The sequence below is a fragment of the Macaca thibetana genome, chromosome 8, assembly GCF_024542745.1.
Source record: "Macaca thibetana thibetana isolate TM-01 chromosome 8, ASM2454274v1, whole genome shotgun sequence".
In the NCBI taxonomy this organism is placed as follows: domain Eukaryota; kingdom Metazoa; phylum Chordata; class Mammalia; order Primates; family Cercopithecidae; genus Macaca; species Macaca thibetana.
Genome location: NC_065585.1, coordinates 135125359 through 135138904, shown reverse-complemented (window position 1 = coordinate 135138904; position 13546 = coordinate 135125359). Strand labels below are relative to the sequence as shown.

The following is a 13546-nucleotide window of genomic DNA, read 5'->3' as shown; positions in this document are numbered from 1 at the left end:
GTTGGCCAGTTTGAGAAATAAAGGGAAAAATTACAAAGAGATAAATTTTAAAGCTGGTTGACCAGGGGAGACATCACATGTTGACAGGTTCTGTGATGCCCCCCAAGTCAGAAAACCAGCAAGTTTTGTTAGTGATTTTTAAAAGGGGAGGCAGTGTATGAATAGGTGTGGGTCACAGAGATCACATGTTTCATAAGGTAATACAGTGTTACAAGGCAAATGGAGGCAGGGCGAGATCACAGGACCAGGGTGAAATTAAAATTGCTAATGAAGTTTCAGACACGCATTTCATTAATAACATCTTACCGGGAGACAGGGTTTGAGAGCAGACAACCGGTCTGACCAAAATTTATTAGGCGGGGATTTCCTCGTCCTAATAGGCATGGGAGTGCTACGGGAGACCAGGGCTTATTTCATCCCTTATCTGCAACCGTAAAAGACAGATGTCCCCAGGGCGGTCATTTTAGACACATCCCCCTAGGAATGCATTCTCTTTCTCAGGGATGTTCCTTGCTGAGAAAAAGAATTCAGCAATATTTCTCCTATTTTCTTTTGAAAGGAGAGAAATATGGCTCTGTTCCACCAGGTTCTGAGGCAGCCAGACCTAATGGTTATCTCCCTTGTTCCCTGAACATCACTGGTATCCTGTTCTTTTTTCAAGGTGCCCAGATTTCATATTGTTTAACCAATTTGTGCAGTTAACGCAATCATCACAGGGTCCTGAGGCGACATGCATCCCCAGTTTACGAAGATGACAGGATTAAGAGATTAAAATAAAGACAGGCATTGGAAATCACAAGTGTATTGATTTCACTTATTCACTGATAAGTGTCCATGAAATCTTCGCAATTTGTGTTCCGAGATTGCAGTAAAGACGGGCATAAGAAATTGTAAAAGTATTAATTTGGGCAACTAATACATGTCCATGAAATCTTCACAATTTATGTTCTTCTGCCATGGCTTCAGCCGGCCCCTCCATTTGGGGTCCCTGACTTCCCGCAACATCTTTGCAACACGTTCTCTTCCATGTTTACCCTCAGTCCCCCCGTTATCCCGATTTTCCCATTCTTTCCACCAGTGTCAACACCCGGTGTCAGTAGACATGTCTTAAGCTGGTCTTTCATACACATGCATTTGAAGTTCCAGGGAATATTGAAGTGAGTCTGAACTCTCCATAAGTGCCTTGACATCATCAGTTGAAGGAAATATTCTACAGAAATAGTGGGTGAGGGAGCAGGTGTGCCCATGAGAGGAGAGGGGCCTCCAGAGCAGCAAGAATATTCCCACACACTTTGAGGCTGTCTGGTGGCTCCAGCAGACACAGTGTGTGTGGACCTTCGGCATGCCCCTGAGACTTGGTTTTGACCCAGTAGGAAAGGGCTGTTGTGGAACACAGCGTGCATGTTAGTGTGAGGCAGAGCGGGGTTGCATGGGGATGAGCTCTGGGGAGAACTGGCCACATTCCAGCTCCTCAGAGTGCACCGTCCTGTCCCTCCCCTCAGCCGTTTGTCCACCACCCTGTAGGGCGGGGCCTGGTCCTGCCTGTGCCACACAGAGACTCCCGGGCCTGCAGATTCAGCTGGGACAAGCAGGAACTCCAAGTTCCCTGCACGTTGTCTGCCTTTCCCAGCTGCCGCTCTCAGGTTGTCTATGTGTCTAGTGTTGTCGTCTGCAGCAATTTTACAATAAACCATGAAGTGAAAACTTCCTTGAGCTGTTTTGAAATGTGGCCCTAAATCCCTGACTCTTTCCACATAAAAATGGAGGTGAAATCCTCTTCTGTTGAATCTACGTTGGGTGACATCTTGACCAGTTGAACACACCTGACTTAGCACCACGGCATTTGCTGGGCTAAGGACATAAGAAGTTCGTATCTTTCACTTCCTCTGTATTGTATGGTGCTGCAGCCTGAATGTTTTTGTTCATCTGAAATTCATGTGTTGAAATCCCTCCCCCAGATGATAGCATGAAAAGGTGGGGCTTTCTGGGAGGAGATATGTTCAGGAGGGTGGAGTCCTCATGAATAGGATTAGTGCCCCTGAGGAAGAGGCCCCAGAGAGCTCCTTCATTCCTTCCCTCAGGTGAGGAAGCAGTGAGAAGATGCTGCCTATGAACCAAAATGCTGGTCGTCACCAGAAAGAAATCTGTTGGCACCTTGATTTGGACTTCTCAAACTCGAGAACACTGAGAAACATATTTCTGTTGTTTAAAAGTCACTTGGTGTATGGTATTTTTTTTTTCAGCACCCCACATCTACTAAGATTGCCGTTGCCTTTGAAGCCCGGATACCCTGCTTGGAGGTAGTCTAAGCGTTGCATAAAATGTGGTACTGAGACCACCTTCAAGCATGAGCTAGAGAACCCAGAGCAACCAGCTTTCTAGGAAAAAGAAAACGCTGATATGCAGTGTTTGTACATCTCTCTGGTTCAAATCCTCCTAACTCTGAGTGGGATAAAAGTTGTCACACCTATCTTCTGTGTCATGAGCTGGCATGACCTGGCCTCAGTGCATCACAAGGTCTCATCCCTCAGCCTGTCAGAACTCCCACTGAGCCAGCCCAGCACTCCCTCTACCTGTGCACAAGCATCTTGGCCATGAGGTTTTCAGATCCCAGCAACACCTCTCCTCTGATGCCTGTGGAGGGAGCCATGTCCCAATCGCAAATGTGTGAATGAAGACCTGATCGTGCTGTTTTAATCCATTAACTTTTGTGTTGTCTTTTCACACAGTCCTAGATGAACAGAGGGCATTTTCACAGTATTGGTGAGGAATTGCATATGTACATATTCTGTGTGTGTAAATCTCAACTTCTCTAATATATTGATGAAATAGGAGTGAATTTTCTAGATTTTTTCTCAAAGTGTCACAGAGCCCATTGTGGTGGGGGCGTGGAATTGTGAACTCTATGGAGTGACTGAGGAACCTTCCTCTCCCATTCTCAGTGTGAATTTTTCCTGTGTGGAGCAGGGGTAGTGTGGGATCCAGGTGGAGTCTCAACCTCTCCCCTCAGTGACAGACTCAGAGGAGGGCATGGGACTCGGGAGTTGGCTGAAACAATGGAGAGAGAAGTAGGGGTTTTCTCCCTGAGATGAGCAACGGAGGCCGTGGGGAGATAACCACAATTCACATGGCTGCCACCTGGGGAGAGAACCCAAGTTAAGATCCCCCCCCCCCCCCCCCCCCCCCCCCCCCCCCCCCCCCCCCCCCCCCCCCCCCCCCCCCCCCCCCCCCCCCCCCCCCCCCCCCCCCCCCCCCCCCCCCCCCCCACCCCCCCCCCCCCCCCCCCCCCCCCCCCCCCCCCCCCCCCCCCCCCCCCCCCCCCCCCCCCCCCCCCCCCCCCCCCCCCCCCCCCCCCCCCCCCCCCAAGAGAAAAATGGGAATACAAGGTAAAGACAACAAGGTCACTTATGCTTTAGGTCCTTCAATCGGGGATTTTATGAAGCCAGAATTCTTTCCTAATTTTCAGGTGTGGCAGTGAAAATGTTAACTCAGCTTGTTGTGGTTTCTTAAATTTGAATGCAAAACTCAACTAACATGCCTGAAAATGATATAGAAACGTTACCTAGCTCAGAGAATCTGAGTTAAAGACAGTACAGTGCATAAGAAGAGGAAATGAGGGCAGATGACAGGTGTCCCGGGTGCAGCCTGGGGAACAGACTCCCGGATGATTCCCATGCACATTTCTGTGGGAGAACAGCCTTACTGGTTCTGATCAGCAGGGACGGAGGGATGGCTATGGGAGAGGGTGGAAGGAGAGCCGGTGACTCAGCGACTGGGACCTTCATACTTGAGATTGAGAGATGGAGGAATTCCAGGTGGTGGCAGGACCATGGGGTGGAGGGCTGGAACATAGGTGGGGGTCACTGTCAGCCAGGAGGATACAGCATTGAGAGGTTGGGAGGCTGACTGAGAGGAAATGTTAGAGTGAGCTCTTTCCCTTAGGTTCTTCACGAGTTGTTTGTTTCTTAGTGAAAAAGGAAAAAATTCAGATATTCCTAAAACAGAATGAGTACTTTTCAGATCTCTTTCCTTCTGGGTTTGCTTGTAGCCGAGTTTAGAAAATAAGAAATAACAAAAGAAACCTATTTCATTTGTTGTACAAAAAAAATTCACCAAGACGTTTTAGAAATGTGAAGGAGGCGCTTATTGAAGATGGTGAAATAGGAATCAGACTGTTGCAGTAGGGAGAGCCATTGGCATCAACTTCCCTGAAGACAAAGGCAGGAAAGGTTGAACCCTGGGTGAGCTAGAGGAGATGCACTGAGGTTGGCGCCCACTCTGTCCTCCCTGAGTTCTGCATGGGCTTCCCCATCCATGCGGTGTCTCAGTGGGGTGCCAGGAACCCTGAGCTGCCTCAGCACCCTGCAGAAACAAGAAGGCTGCCGTGTTCCTGGTGAATCGCTTTCCCTCCCACATCCCTTATCTCCTCTGAAGCTGTGTTTTCCAGGCAGAATCAGGTTCTCAGAGGTGTTAAGGCAACACAAGAGCATGCGTGTTGCAAAGTGCAGTGGAGCATTTGTGCATGTGCATTTTGTGGGTGTGAAGATGACTTTATGGGAGTGAAATCCAGGTCTTAGTAGACATGACTGGAGGGTGCTCTTAATCTGGACTTCCTGGTGTGGGCTGCTGCGCTTTCTGTACCATAATCCCACCTTTGCTAACAACCCATTTCCCTCTTAAAGTTGTTTCAGTGGATCTCCTGTAGCCCTATGTCTTAAAAGGTAAATGTGTGACTGGGACGCGTTCGATAAAACTCCAATTGTTCAGTACAGAGCATGTTGGTTTCTCCTGTGGAGGAATGATTTTGTGACTGCATGAACTTTAAACTGACAATGATTGTATGCCCAGCACACGGGAGCTCTTTGAGAGTGGATCCAGAGCCAATGAGGCAGAGTGAAAATACAAAGCAGTGGATGGGGAGATTGATGGTGTGATTTGGGCCTTCATTTCCATTTGAGTCTGAAGCCCAAACTCCTGCTTGAAATTCCTAGAATGTGGAATATTGTTTTGTTTAAAACCTTAGGATTCTGGAAGGTGCATCCCAAGTGTCTTGAGGCACAAAGACACATCAAAGGGGAAAGAATGTAAAGACAGAAATCTTGCGATAAGGTATTTATTTGGGATGAGAAAAGGAAACTGAGGAGAAGGTACAGCAGTAGCAAGAATTTCTTTTAACTCTCAAAGTAACTTCTGAGCATATTTTTCTTGATTCTGGAAGCTCAGCGGCAGCAGATCCGGTGGAGTCAACCACGAAAAGCGCAGGACCCAAGGTGACATTATAACAAACGGCAGAATCCTCGTGTGCAAATGCACCTCAAGCCTTTCGCTGACTCTGGGAACACAGAGAGAGCATCGTAAATGGATCAGAAGGTCAGCAGTGGGTGGCAAAGGGAATCCTGGAGAAGTCATGTGCTAGCTAATGAGTGATGTCGGCTGCATTAGGGCCGGTAGCATGAACAACTTCAGTCAATAAGAATAAATACACAGAGCAGTGCTGGTCACACAGGATTTGAGACTTATTCTCATTTGCTTTCATTGTTGTGCTTCTGTCCCATCAGACACACACCTGAACGCACTCTTAGGCTTGGCTCTACTCTTAGAAACGGTTGTATAGATACAGTCAAATATTATCCATGTAATGAAGATGACTTGTTTGAATCCAGAAAGAGCTAGTCAGACTGTCTCTTCATATCTTAAACCTACTGAATTTCACAGACATATGTTGATTTCAAGTCTTATTTTTTAATTTTATTGATTCTCTAAAGTGAAAGGATCGTTAAGGAAGTAAAGGAATAAAAGAATGGTTACTCTCCAGGCAGAGCTGCCTCAAGTCTTTATAGACAGAAAACCTGCTAGATTTATTTGGTTCCCTATTCAATTTATAGATTGGAAAACCAAGGCCCAGAGATGCTAAATGAAGCCATCTAGGTGACAAGGACCACTGAGACTCGATTCCCGACTCTGTCTCCCATCCATCCCTCTAGACCCTGCAGCTCTGCATGCCGGCCTGTCTCACCTGAAAGCGGAAGAGCGGCGTTTTCAGGCCATGTAAAGGAATGAGCCATTCCCTGATCATCTGCTCCAGGCTGCTGCTGGGCGGCAGCTTCATCAGCTCTTGCCTGACGTGCCTCTGCCTGAGCCTGCAGGGCCACCAGGAGAAGCATGGCAGTGAGGAGGGCAAAGGTCCTCATGGCTGGAGTGACCTGGAAGAGGGAGAGCAGGAGCGGACAGGTCGGGAGAGAGGAGTTAGTCTGGATTACTATGTCTGCAGAGAGAAGGCTCAGAGACAGGAAACCTTGAACCTTCTCAGAGAGAGGAGGTGTGCATTTCGTTGGAGATTGTGTGGGATCCCATTGGTCTCAATGTCCATGTTTTCTTCTTTTTCTCTCCCAGCTTTCACTCTAGTTTGAATCTCTATGTTTAGTGTCTGTGCTGGTTTGGAGAGGATGATGATGAGGATTCCTGTTTCTCACTTTACGAAATATTTACTTTTAACTCGTCTAGCAAAGGATAACAGCAGTGATTTTATTCAATGAGGTCAGGTGACAAATGTCTCTTCCTGCAGTTGGCCCTACTACTCTCTGTAGGTCTACACTCTGGCAGCAGGCATGAATTCCTATCAAGTAAAGAGTCATTTATTGGAGGCATCAAGGGCTTGACCACACTCCTGAAGGCATGGGGTGAGTAGCCTCCTGTAGGGGCCAGTGTGAAGAGAACAATGACCCTATCATATGATAGGTGAAATGAACACTGACATATCGAGGTAAAAAGTTCATCTACAGCCAAAAATTTGTTTCCAGCTCTATAGAGATGTGAATAAGAATTAAAAATGGTATATATCTACTGTACTGCACCTTAGGATTTGATGTTTGTATACATGTGGTCCTTTATCATATACTATATACACAAATCAACTCAAAATGGATCGAAGACCCAAACATAGACCTGAAACCATAAAACGACGAGAGGAATATATGAAGATGACGCTTTGACGTTGATGTTGGTAATGATGTCTTTGCTACGACACCAAAGACACAGGCAATAAATGGGAAAAGAGGCAAGTGGGGCTGCCTTGACCTCTAAAGCATCTGCAAGTCAAAAAAGAAACCAACAAACAAATAATCAACTGAGTGAAAAAGCAACTCAGAAAATGAAAGATAATAGTTGCAAACCCTAAGTGGTAGAAAGGGTAAATATCTAAATACGTAAGAAGTCAAACAACTCAATAGCAAATAACAAATAACCTGATTGAAAAACAGGCCAAGGAGCAGGATCAGCTTCTCTCCAAATAAAAGGATGTTTTAAGGAGCTATTGTTGTCTCTGTTGGACGTGTCAAATAGGACATGTATAATTAGAAGGAAATTCCTTGAGTTTCTCTATTAATTGAGCTGGTAGCCAATGCTCCCAGCAGCCCCCAGAGGTTCAGACAGAAATGCACAGCAGGGGATTCACCCACTAGGTCCCTCTGGGGTGACCCAGGAGTCACAGGTCAGATTGGGGGCACAGCTTCAATGTTCAAACCTCGACAGGAAAGTTTAAGTTTTGTGTTACTTACAGATCCTCAAGTTAGGCAGAGTGAAGAGAGAGGGCAGACAGCAGTCCTCTGTCCTGGGTCTCCTGTAGCAAGAGCAGCCGTGCACAAACAGCAGAGGACTTCCCTATTTAAGAGTCATTTGGGATCAGGTGTCCTAATATCCTGGGTTACTTTCCGTTGGGTATATTAAATAACTCTGGTGAAAAGGGCAGTTGAGAAATTTGGTGGGAAGCTGGGATTCAGACAGAGGGTCCCCTCATCTTCCTTGGTCAGCCCTGGCCAGGCCCAGGCAGCAACCAACGATGGATTCTCCATGACTCCTAAGACAATGGACCCCGAGATGGCTGAGGCTGAGCTTGCTGCATCAAGGGATTACTTAAAGCCCCCAGGAGAGCCTGGCCTGCATGTCACAGGATACGCTCTGTTAGAGAAGCAAGGACACGATTGACACCCATGCACAGGAGAGGATGAGGAATCTTGTGCTGAACCAGCCTCCGCAGTACCTGTGCTCTAACCATAACAACACATCAAAGCCGATGGCTGGGCTGGGATGTTGCAGGACACATGGGGGAGACTGAATCCCATCTCGGCTTGTGTTTTCAGGCAGGGCAAGTTTGTTGGGTCGTTAAGGATGTGCACACAGCCTGTGGTTCCCTAGAGCAGACAATTGCCTCATTGCTTGGGCAATGGACAGCTTAAGGCTAACCGAGTATCTCGGACCATCCGGTCCAAGGACTACTGGGTTTGCTGCTTGAGAACTAACGTCTCTTGGAAGTCTCTCGGGGGGCAGCAAAGGTGGCAGCAAGACGGGTGTTAGCTTGCATCACCTGGTGCTGTGTGCTCAATTTCCTTGCTCTCTAGCCAATTTTGGGCAGGCTTATGAGTCTCCATACACACAGCCTGAGTAGGATGATCACTGTTTGCTTGAGATGCACAGGATTTAGCTCCTGTGGTCTCTCATGTGTTATTTGAGGAGAAGCCCTAGGGAGACCAATGCACATTTTAAAATGTACCACTACCAACCCTCCTCCTCCTTCTCCTAGTGAGGTAGATGGGATAAGGTTTCTAGACATGGGAAAAGAATGTAGTCACTCCTGAGGCAATAAATACCAATGGTGAGGTTTCTGAACCCAGTGTGCAGATTGGGCAGCCCCTGCCGCCATAGGAGGGTCCTATACAGCACTGGTCCAGGAGGCTGGGTGCTCAGGGCCTCCCCTATAGCTCTATGTGAAGGCAGCAGGCATTGGGCTGTGGAGAACTGGGGGTAGTGGATGGAGAGGTACAGTGTCTGTCTCAACCTTAAGTAAAGAGGAGTTATCTCAAGCCTTGTTAGGGGTGGTGGTCACTATGGCAGAGCAGTGGGGTCAGCTGTCCCTCTGAGGAAGCAGAGAGTTCCTGATGTGTGGCAGGCCCAAGACCTTCAGCACTGGAGGAAGTGAGCAACAGTCTCATCCCAGCACAAGAAGAAATTTGGGCTGCTTAGGGAGACTGAAGCCCTGGTGATGGTTTTATTTCCTGGGGCATTAGTAGGTGCGTGGAGGGGCCCAAGGATGAGGTTATAGGGGCAGAATATGAAGGGGTGTGTTTGCAAGTGAGGATAATCTCTGGGTTTTGGAAATGTCCCATTTCTGAAAGAAGTGACACCTGGACCCGCTTCCTGCACACAGGGCACACTCCAGTCCATTAGCATTTCCACAGCATCGCGTGAGTGTTATTACTGGCACAGCTGTTTAGATTCGGGCATTGGGTTATTACACACAGATCTCCCATATTCACAGTTTTTGCGTAGCTTCTAGGGCAGCCTTACAATATGACTGAGACGCTGAGAGTTCCTTGCATCTTAAAATAATGGGATTACACTGAAGGCAAATGGTGAGCTCAGCAAAATTCCACTCAATGATGTCATCCTTGGGGTACCCAGCAAAGAACGAGGCAAAGGAAGCAACAAGGCAAGAGTTTGGATCCTGGACATGACTCCACACTATGTCTCGGGGATGGTGAGGTCCGTACCTGTAGAAGAAAGAGAGGCTGGTTGGGGGTGACCTCGTAGTCAAAGTGATTTTCCTCTACAAGGGACTTAAACAAATAAGTAAGCAAAAAAGAAATGACCCCTTTAAAATATGTGCCAGGGCATGAACAGATACTTCTCAAGAAAAGACATACAAGAGGCTAACAAACATGAAAAAAATGCTTTACCTTACTGATCATTAACGAATGTAAATTAAATCCTCAAAGAGACACCATCTCACACTAGTCAGAATGGCTGTTATTAAAAAGTCAAAAATAACAGATATTGGCAGGAATGCATAGAGAAGAGAACAGTTATACACTATTGGGGGAGTGTTAATGTGTTCAGGCACAAGTGGCAAGCAGTTTTAGAGATCTGCCAAATAACTTAACACAAAACTCTGATTCCACCAAGACACATGCACTCATATGTTCATGCGAGCATCATTCACAATAACAAAGACATGGAATCAACCTAGATGCCCATCAGTGGGGAACTGGCTGAAGAAACTGTGGTACACATACACCATGGGATACTGCAGTCATAAAAGAGAATGAAATTGTGTCGTTTGCAGCAAGATGGATGCAGCTGGAAGCCATTATCCTTAGTGAATTAATGCAGGAGCAGAAAACCAAACATCACATGATCTCACTTGTAAGTGGGAGCTACACAGTGGGTAATCATGGACTCATGGACATAAAGGCAGGAAGAATTTCCCAAACCATAAAGGCAGGAAGAATTTCCCAAACCAGCAGCTCCCAGAGTGATTTTAGGAGTTCAGGGAGCACAGAATGCACTGCAAGTGGCTCCAAGTCAGTGGTGGCTCCTAGTTCTGCCTTTCTCACCCCTAACCCAGTGTCCTGATGTCCTTCCCTCCCAGGCTTAGCTGCAGCGGACTGGGAGAGGGACCAGGGAGGGAGGGAGGCAAATGTTGTTGACCTGTCTATTGTGTAGTACACTGTCTATCTGGGTGATGGGGTAAGTTGTACCCACACCCTCAACATCGCCCTATAGATTCACCCTGCATATAACAAACCTGAACATGAACCCAGAAATCTAAAATAAAAGTTGAAAAATAATGAGATACATTGTTGTGTCTGGTTCCTATGAAGCTGATGTCTCCCTGGATGATCTCCTGGGCAGGGGCACTGTTGTCTGATGTTGGGGCCATCCCGGTGGTGGTGGTCTTCCCAGGTGTTCACATAAGAAAGGATGTGGGTTCTGGGTATTCTGTTTACTGCTGCTGTTGCACAACCTGTCAGCCTCTGTGTGTCTGGTTCAGCAGCAGCCGTACCAGCAGCACCCAGAGTGATTTTAGGAGTTCAGGGGAGCACAGAATGCGCTGCAAGTGGCTCTGAGTCACTGATGGCTCCTGGTTCTGCCTTCCTCACCCCTAACCCAGTGTCCTGATGTCCTTCCCTCCCAGGCTTAGCTGCAGCGGTGAGCACTGCAGGCTAGTGCATGGCACTCCATTCCCAGGACCCACTGGGTTCCCAGTCTGTTGAGGTTGTACCTGTTCCTTGTCCAGTGGCTTTCAAACTTTCATCCCAACTAGCACAGAGATTCTTCTCTTGCAGTCCCTTTCACATTCTTTTCAGACTGCCCTAGAACGTTGGAAGAACTCTGGAGTTTAAGCAATCAGGAGTTTTGTCTAAAAGTCTTTGTAGCGGGGGAACCCGCCCCCGATAATTCAATGTGGGTTCTTTTCTGTTTCCCTTAGTGTTGGCCAGTTTGAGAAATAAAGGGAAAAATTACAAAGAGATAAATTTTAAAGCTGGTTGACCAGGGGAGACATCACATGTTGACAGGTTCTGTGATGCCCCCCAAGTCAGAAAACCAGCAAGTTTTGTTAGTGATTTTTAAAAGGGGAGGCAGTGTATGAATAGGTGTGGGTCACAGAGATCACATGTTTCATAAGGTAATACAGTGTTACAAGGCAAATGGAGGCAGGGCGAGATCACAGGACCAGGGTGAAATTAAAATTGCTAATGAAGTTTCAGACACACATTTCATTAATAACATCTTACCGGGAGACAGGGTTTGAGAGCAGACAACCGGTCTGACCAAAATTTATTAGGCGGGGATTTCCTCGTCCTAATAGGCATGGGAGTGCTACGGGAGACCAGGGCTTATTTCATCCCTTATCTGCAACCGTAAAAGACAGATGTCCCCAGGGCGGTCATTTTAGACACATCCCCCTAGGAATGCATTCTCTTTCTCAGGGATGTTCCTTGCTGAGAAAAAGAATTCAGCAATATTTCTCCTATTTTCTTTTGAAAGGAGAGAAATATGGCTCTGTTCCACCAGGTTCTGAGGCAGCCAGACCTAATGGTTATCTCCCTTGTTCCCTGAACATCACTGGTATCCTGTTCTTTTTTCAAGGTGCCCAGATTTCATATTGTTTAACCAATTTGTGCAGTTAACGCAATCATCACAGGGTCCTGAGGCGACATGCATCCCCAGTTTACGAAGATGACAGGATTAAGAGATTAAAATAAAGACAGGCATTGGAAATCACAAGTGTATTGATTTCACTTATTCACTGATAAGTGTCCATGAAATCTTCGCAATTTGTGTTCCGAGATTGCAGTAAAGACGGGCATAAGAAATTGTAAAAGTATTAATTTGGGCAACTAATACATGTCCATGAAATCTTCACAATTTATGTTCTTCTGCCATGGCTTCAGCCGGCCCCTCCATTTGGGGTCCCTGACTTCCCGCAACATCTTTGCAACACGTTCTCTTCCATGTTTACCCTCAGTCCCCCCGTTATCCCGATTTTCCCATTCTTTCCACCAGTGTCAACACCCGGTGTCAGTAGACATGTCTTAAGCTGGTCTTTCATACACATGCATTTGAAGTTCCAGGGAATATTGAAGTGAGTCTGAACTCTCCATAAGTGCCTTGACATCATCAGTTGAAGGAAATATTCTACAGAAATAGTGGGTGAGGGAGCAGGTGTGCCCATGAGAGGAGAGGGGCCTCCAGAGCAGCAAGAATATTCCCACACACTTTGAGGCTGTCTGGTGGCTCCAGCAGACACAGTGTGTGTGGACCTTCGGCATGCCCCTGAGACTTGGTTTTGACCCAGTAGGAAAGGGCTGTTGTGGAACACAGCGTGCATGTTAGTGTGAGGCAGAGCGGGGTTGCATGGGGATGAGCTCTGGGGAGAACTGGCCACATTCCAGCTCCTCAGAGTGCACTGTCCTGTCCCTCCCCTCAGCCGTTTGTCCACCACCCTGTAGGGCGGGGCCTGGTCCTGCCTGTGCCACACAGAGACTCCCGGGCCTGCAGATTCAGCTGGGACAAGCAGGAACTCCAAGTTCCCTGCACGTTGTCTGCCTTTCCCAGCTGCCGCTCTCAGGTTGTCTATGTGTCTAGTGTTGTCGTCTGCAGCAATTTTACAATAAACCATGAAGTGAAAACTTCCTTGAGCTGTTTTGAAATGTGGCCCTAAATCCCTGACTCTTTCCACATAAAAATGGAGGTGAAATCCTCTTCTGTTGAATCTACGTTGGGTGACATCTTGACCAGTTGAACACACCTGACTTAGCACCACGGCATTTGCTGGGCTAAGGACATAAGAAGTTCGTATCTTTCACTTCCTCTGTATTGTATGGTGCTGCAGCCTGAATGTTTTTGTTCATCTGAAATTCATGTGTTGAAATCCCTCCCCCAGATGATAGCATGAAAAGGTGGGGCTTTCTGGGAGGAGATATGTTCAGGAGGGTGGAGTCCTCATGAATAGGATTAGTGCCCCTGAGGAAGAGGCCCCAGAGAGCTCCTTCATTCCTTCCCTCAGGTGAGGAAGCAGTGAGAAGATGCTGCCTATGAACCAAAATGCTGGTCGTCACCAGAAAGAAATCTGTTGGCACCTTGATTTGGACTTCTCAAACTCGAGAACACTGAGAAACATATTTCTGTTGTTTAAAAGTCACTTGGTGTATGGTATTTTTTTTTTCAGCACCCCACATCTACTAAGATTGCCGTTGCCTTTGAAGCC

The 13546-nt window shown here is 47.2% G+C and overlaps 1 protein-coding gene and 1 pseudogene across 5 annotated transcripts in view; both read right to left on the bottom strand.

Moving 5' to 3' along the window:
• The window catches only part of LOC126961111 (defensin alpha 4-like), an 84532-nt pseudogene that overhangs the window by 48876 nt on the left and 22110 nt on the right, over window positions 1-13546 (bottom strand).
• Window positions 1-13546, bottom strand: part of LOC126961099 (rhesus theta defensin-1/2 subunit B) — a 44398-nt gene that overhangs the window by 16077 nt on the left and 14775 nt on the right. For 2 of the 5 annotated variants that reach the window (XM_050801151.1, XM_050801146.1), the window contains exons 2-3: window positions 6017-6203; window positions 5098-5332 (exon numbers count right to left, since the gene is read on the bottom strand). The exons of 2 other annotated variants lie outside the window; for them this stretch is intronic. In XM_050801151.1, coding sequence (XP_050657108.1) covers window positions 5277-5332; window positions 6017-6191 — 231 coding nt within the window. In that variant the 5' untranslated portion in view covers window positions 6192-6203 and the 3' untranslated portion in view covers window positions 5098-5276. Of the gene's footprint in view, window positions 1-5097; window positions 5333-6016; window positions 6204-7556; window positions 7675-13546 lie in introns of those variants that run through there. One more of the 5 variants, XM_050801145.1, reaches the window with a different exon arrangement.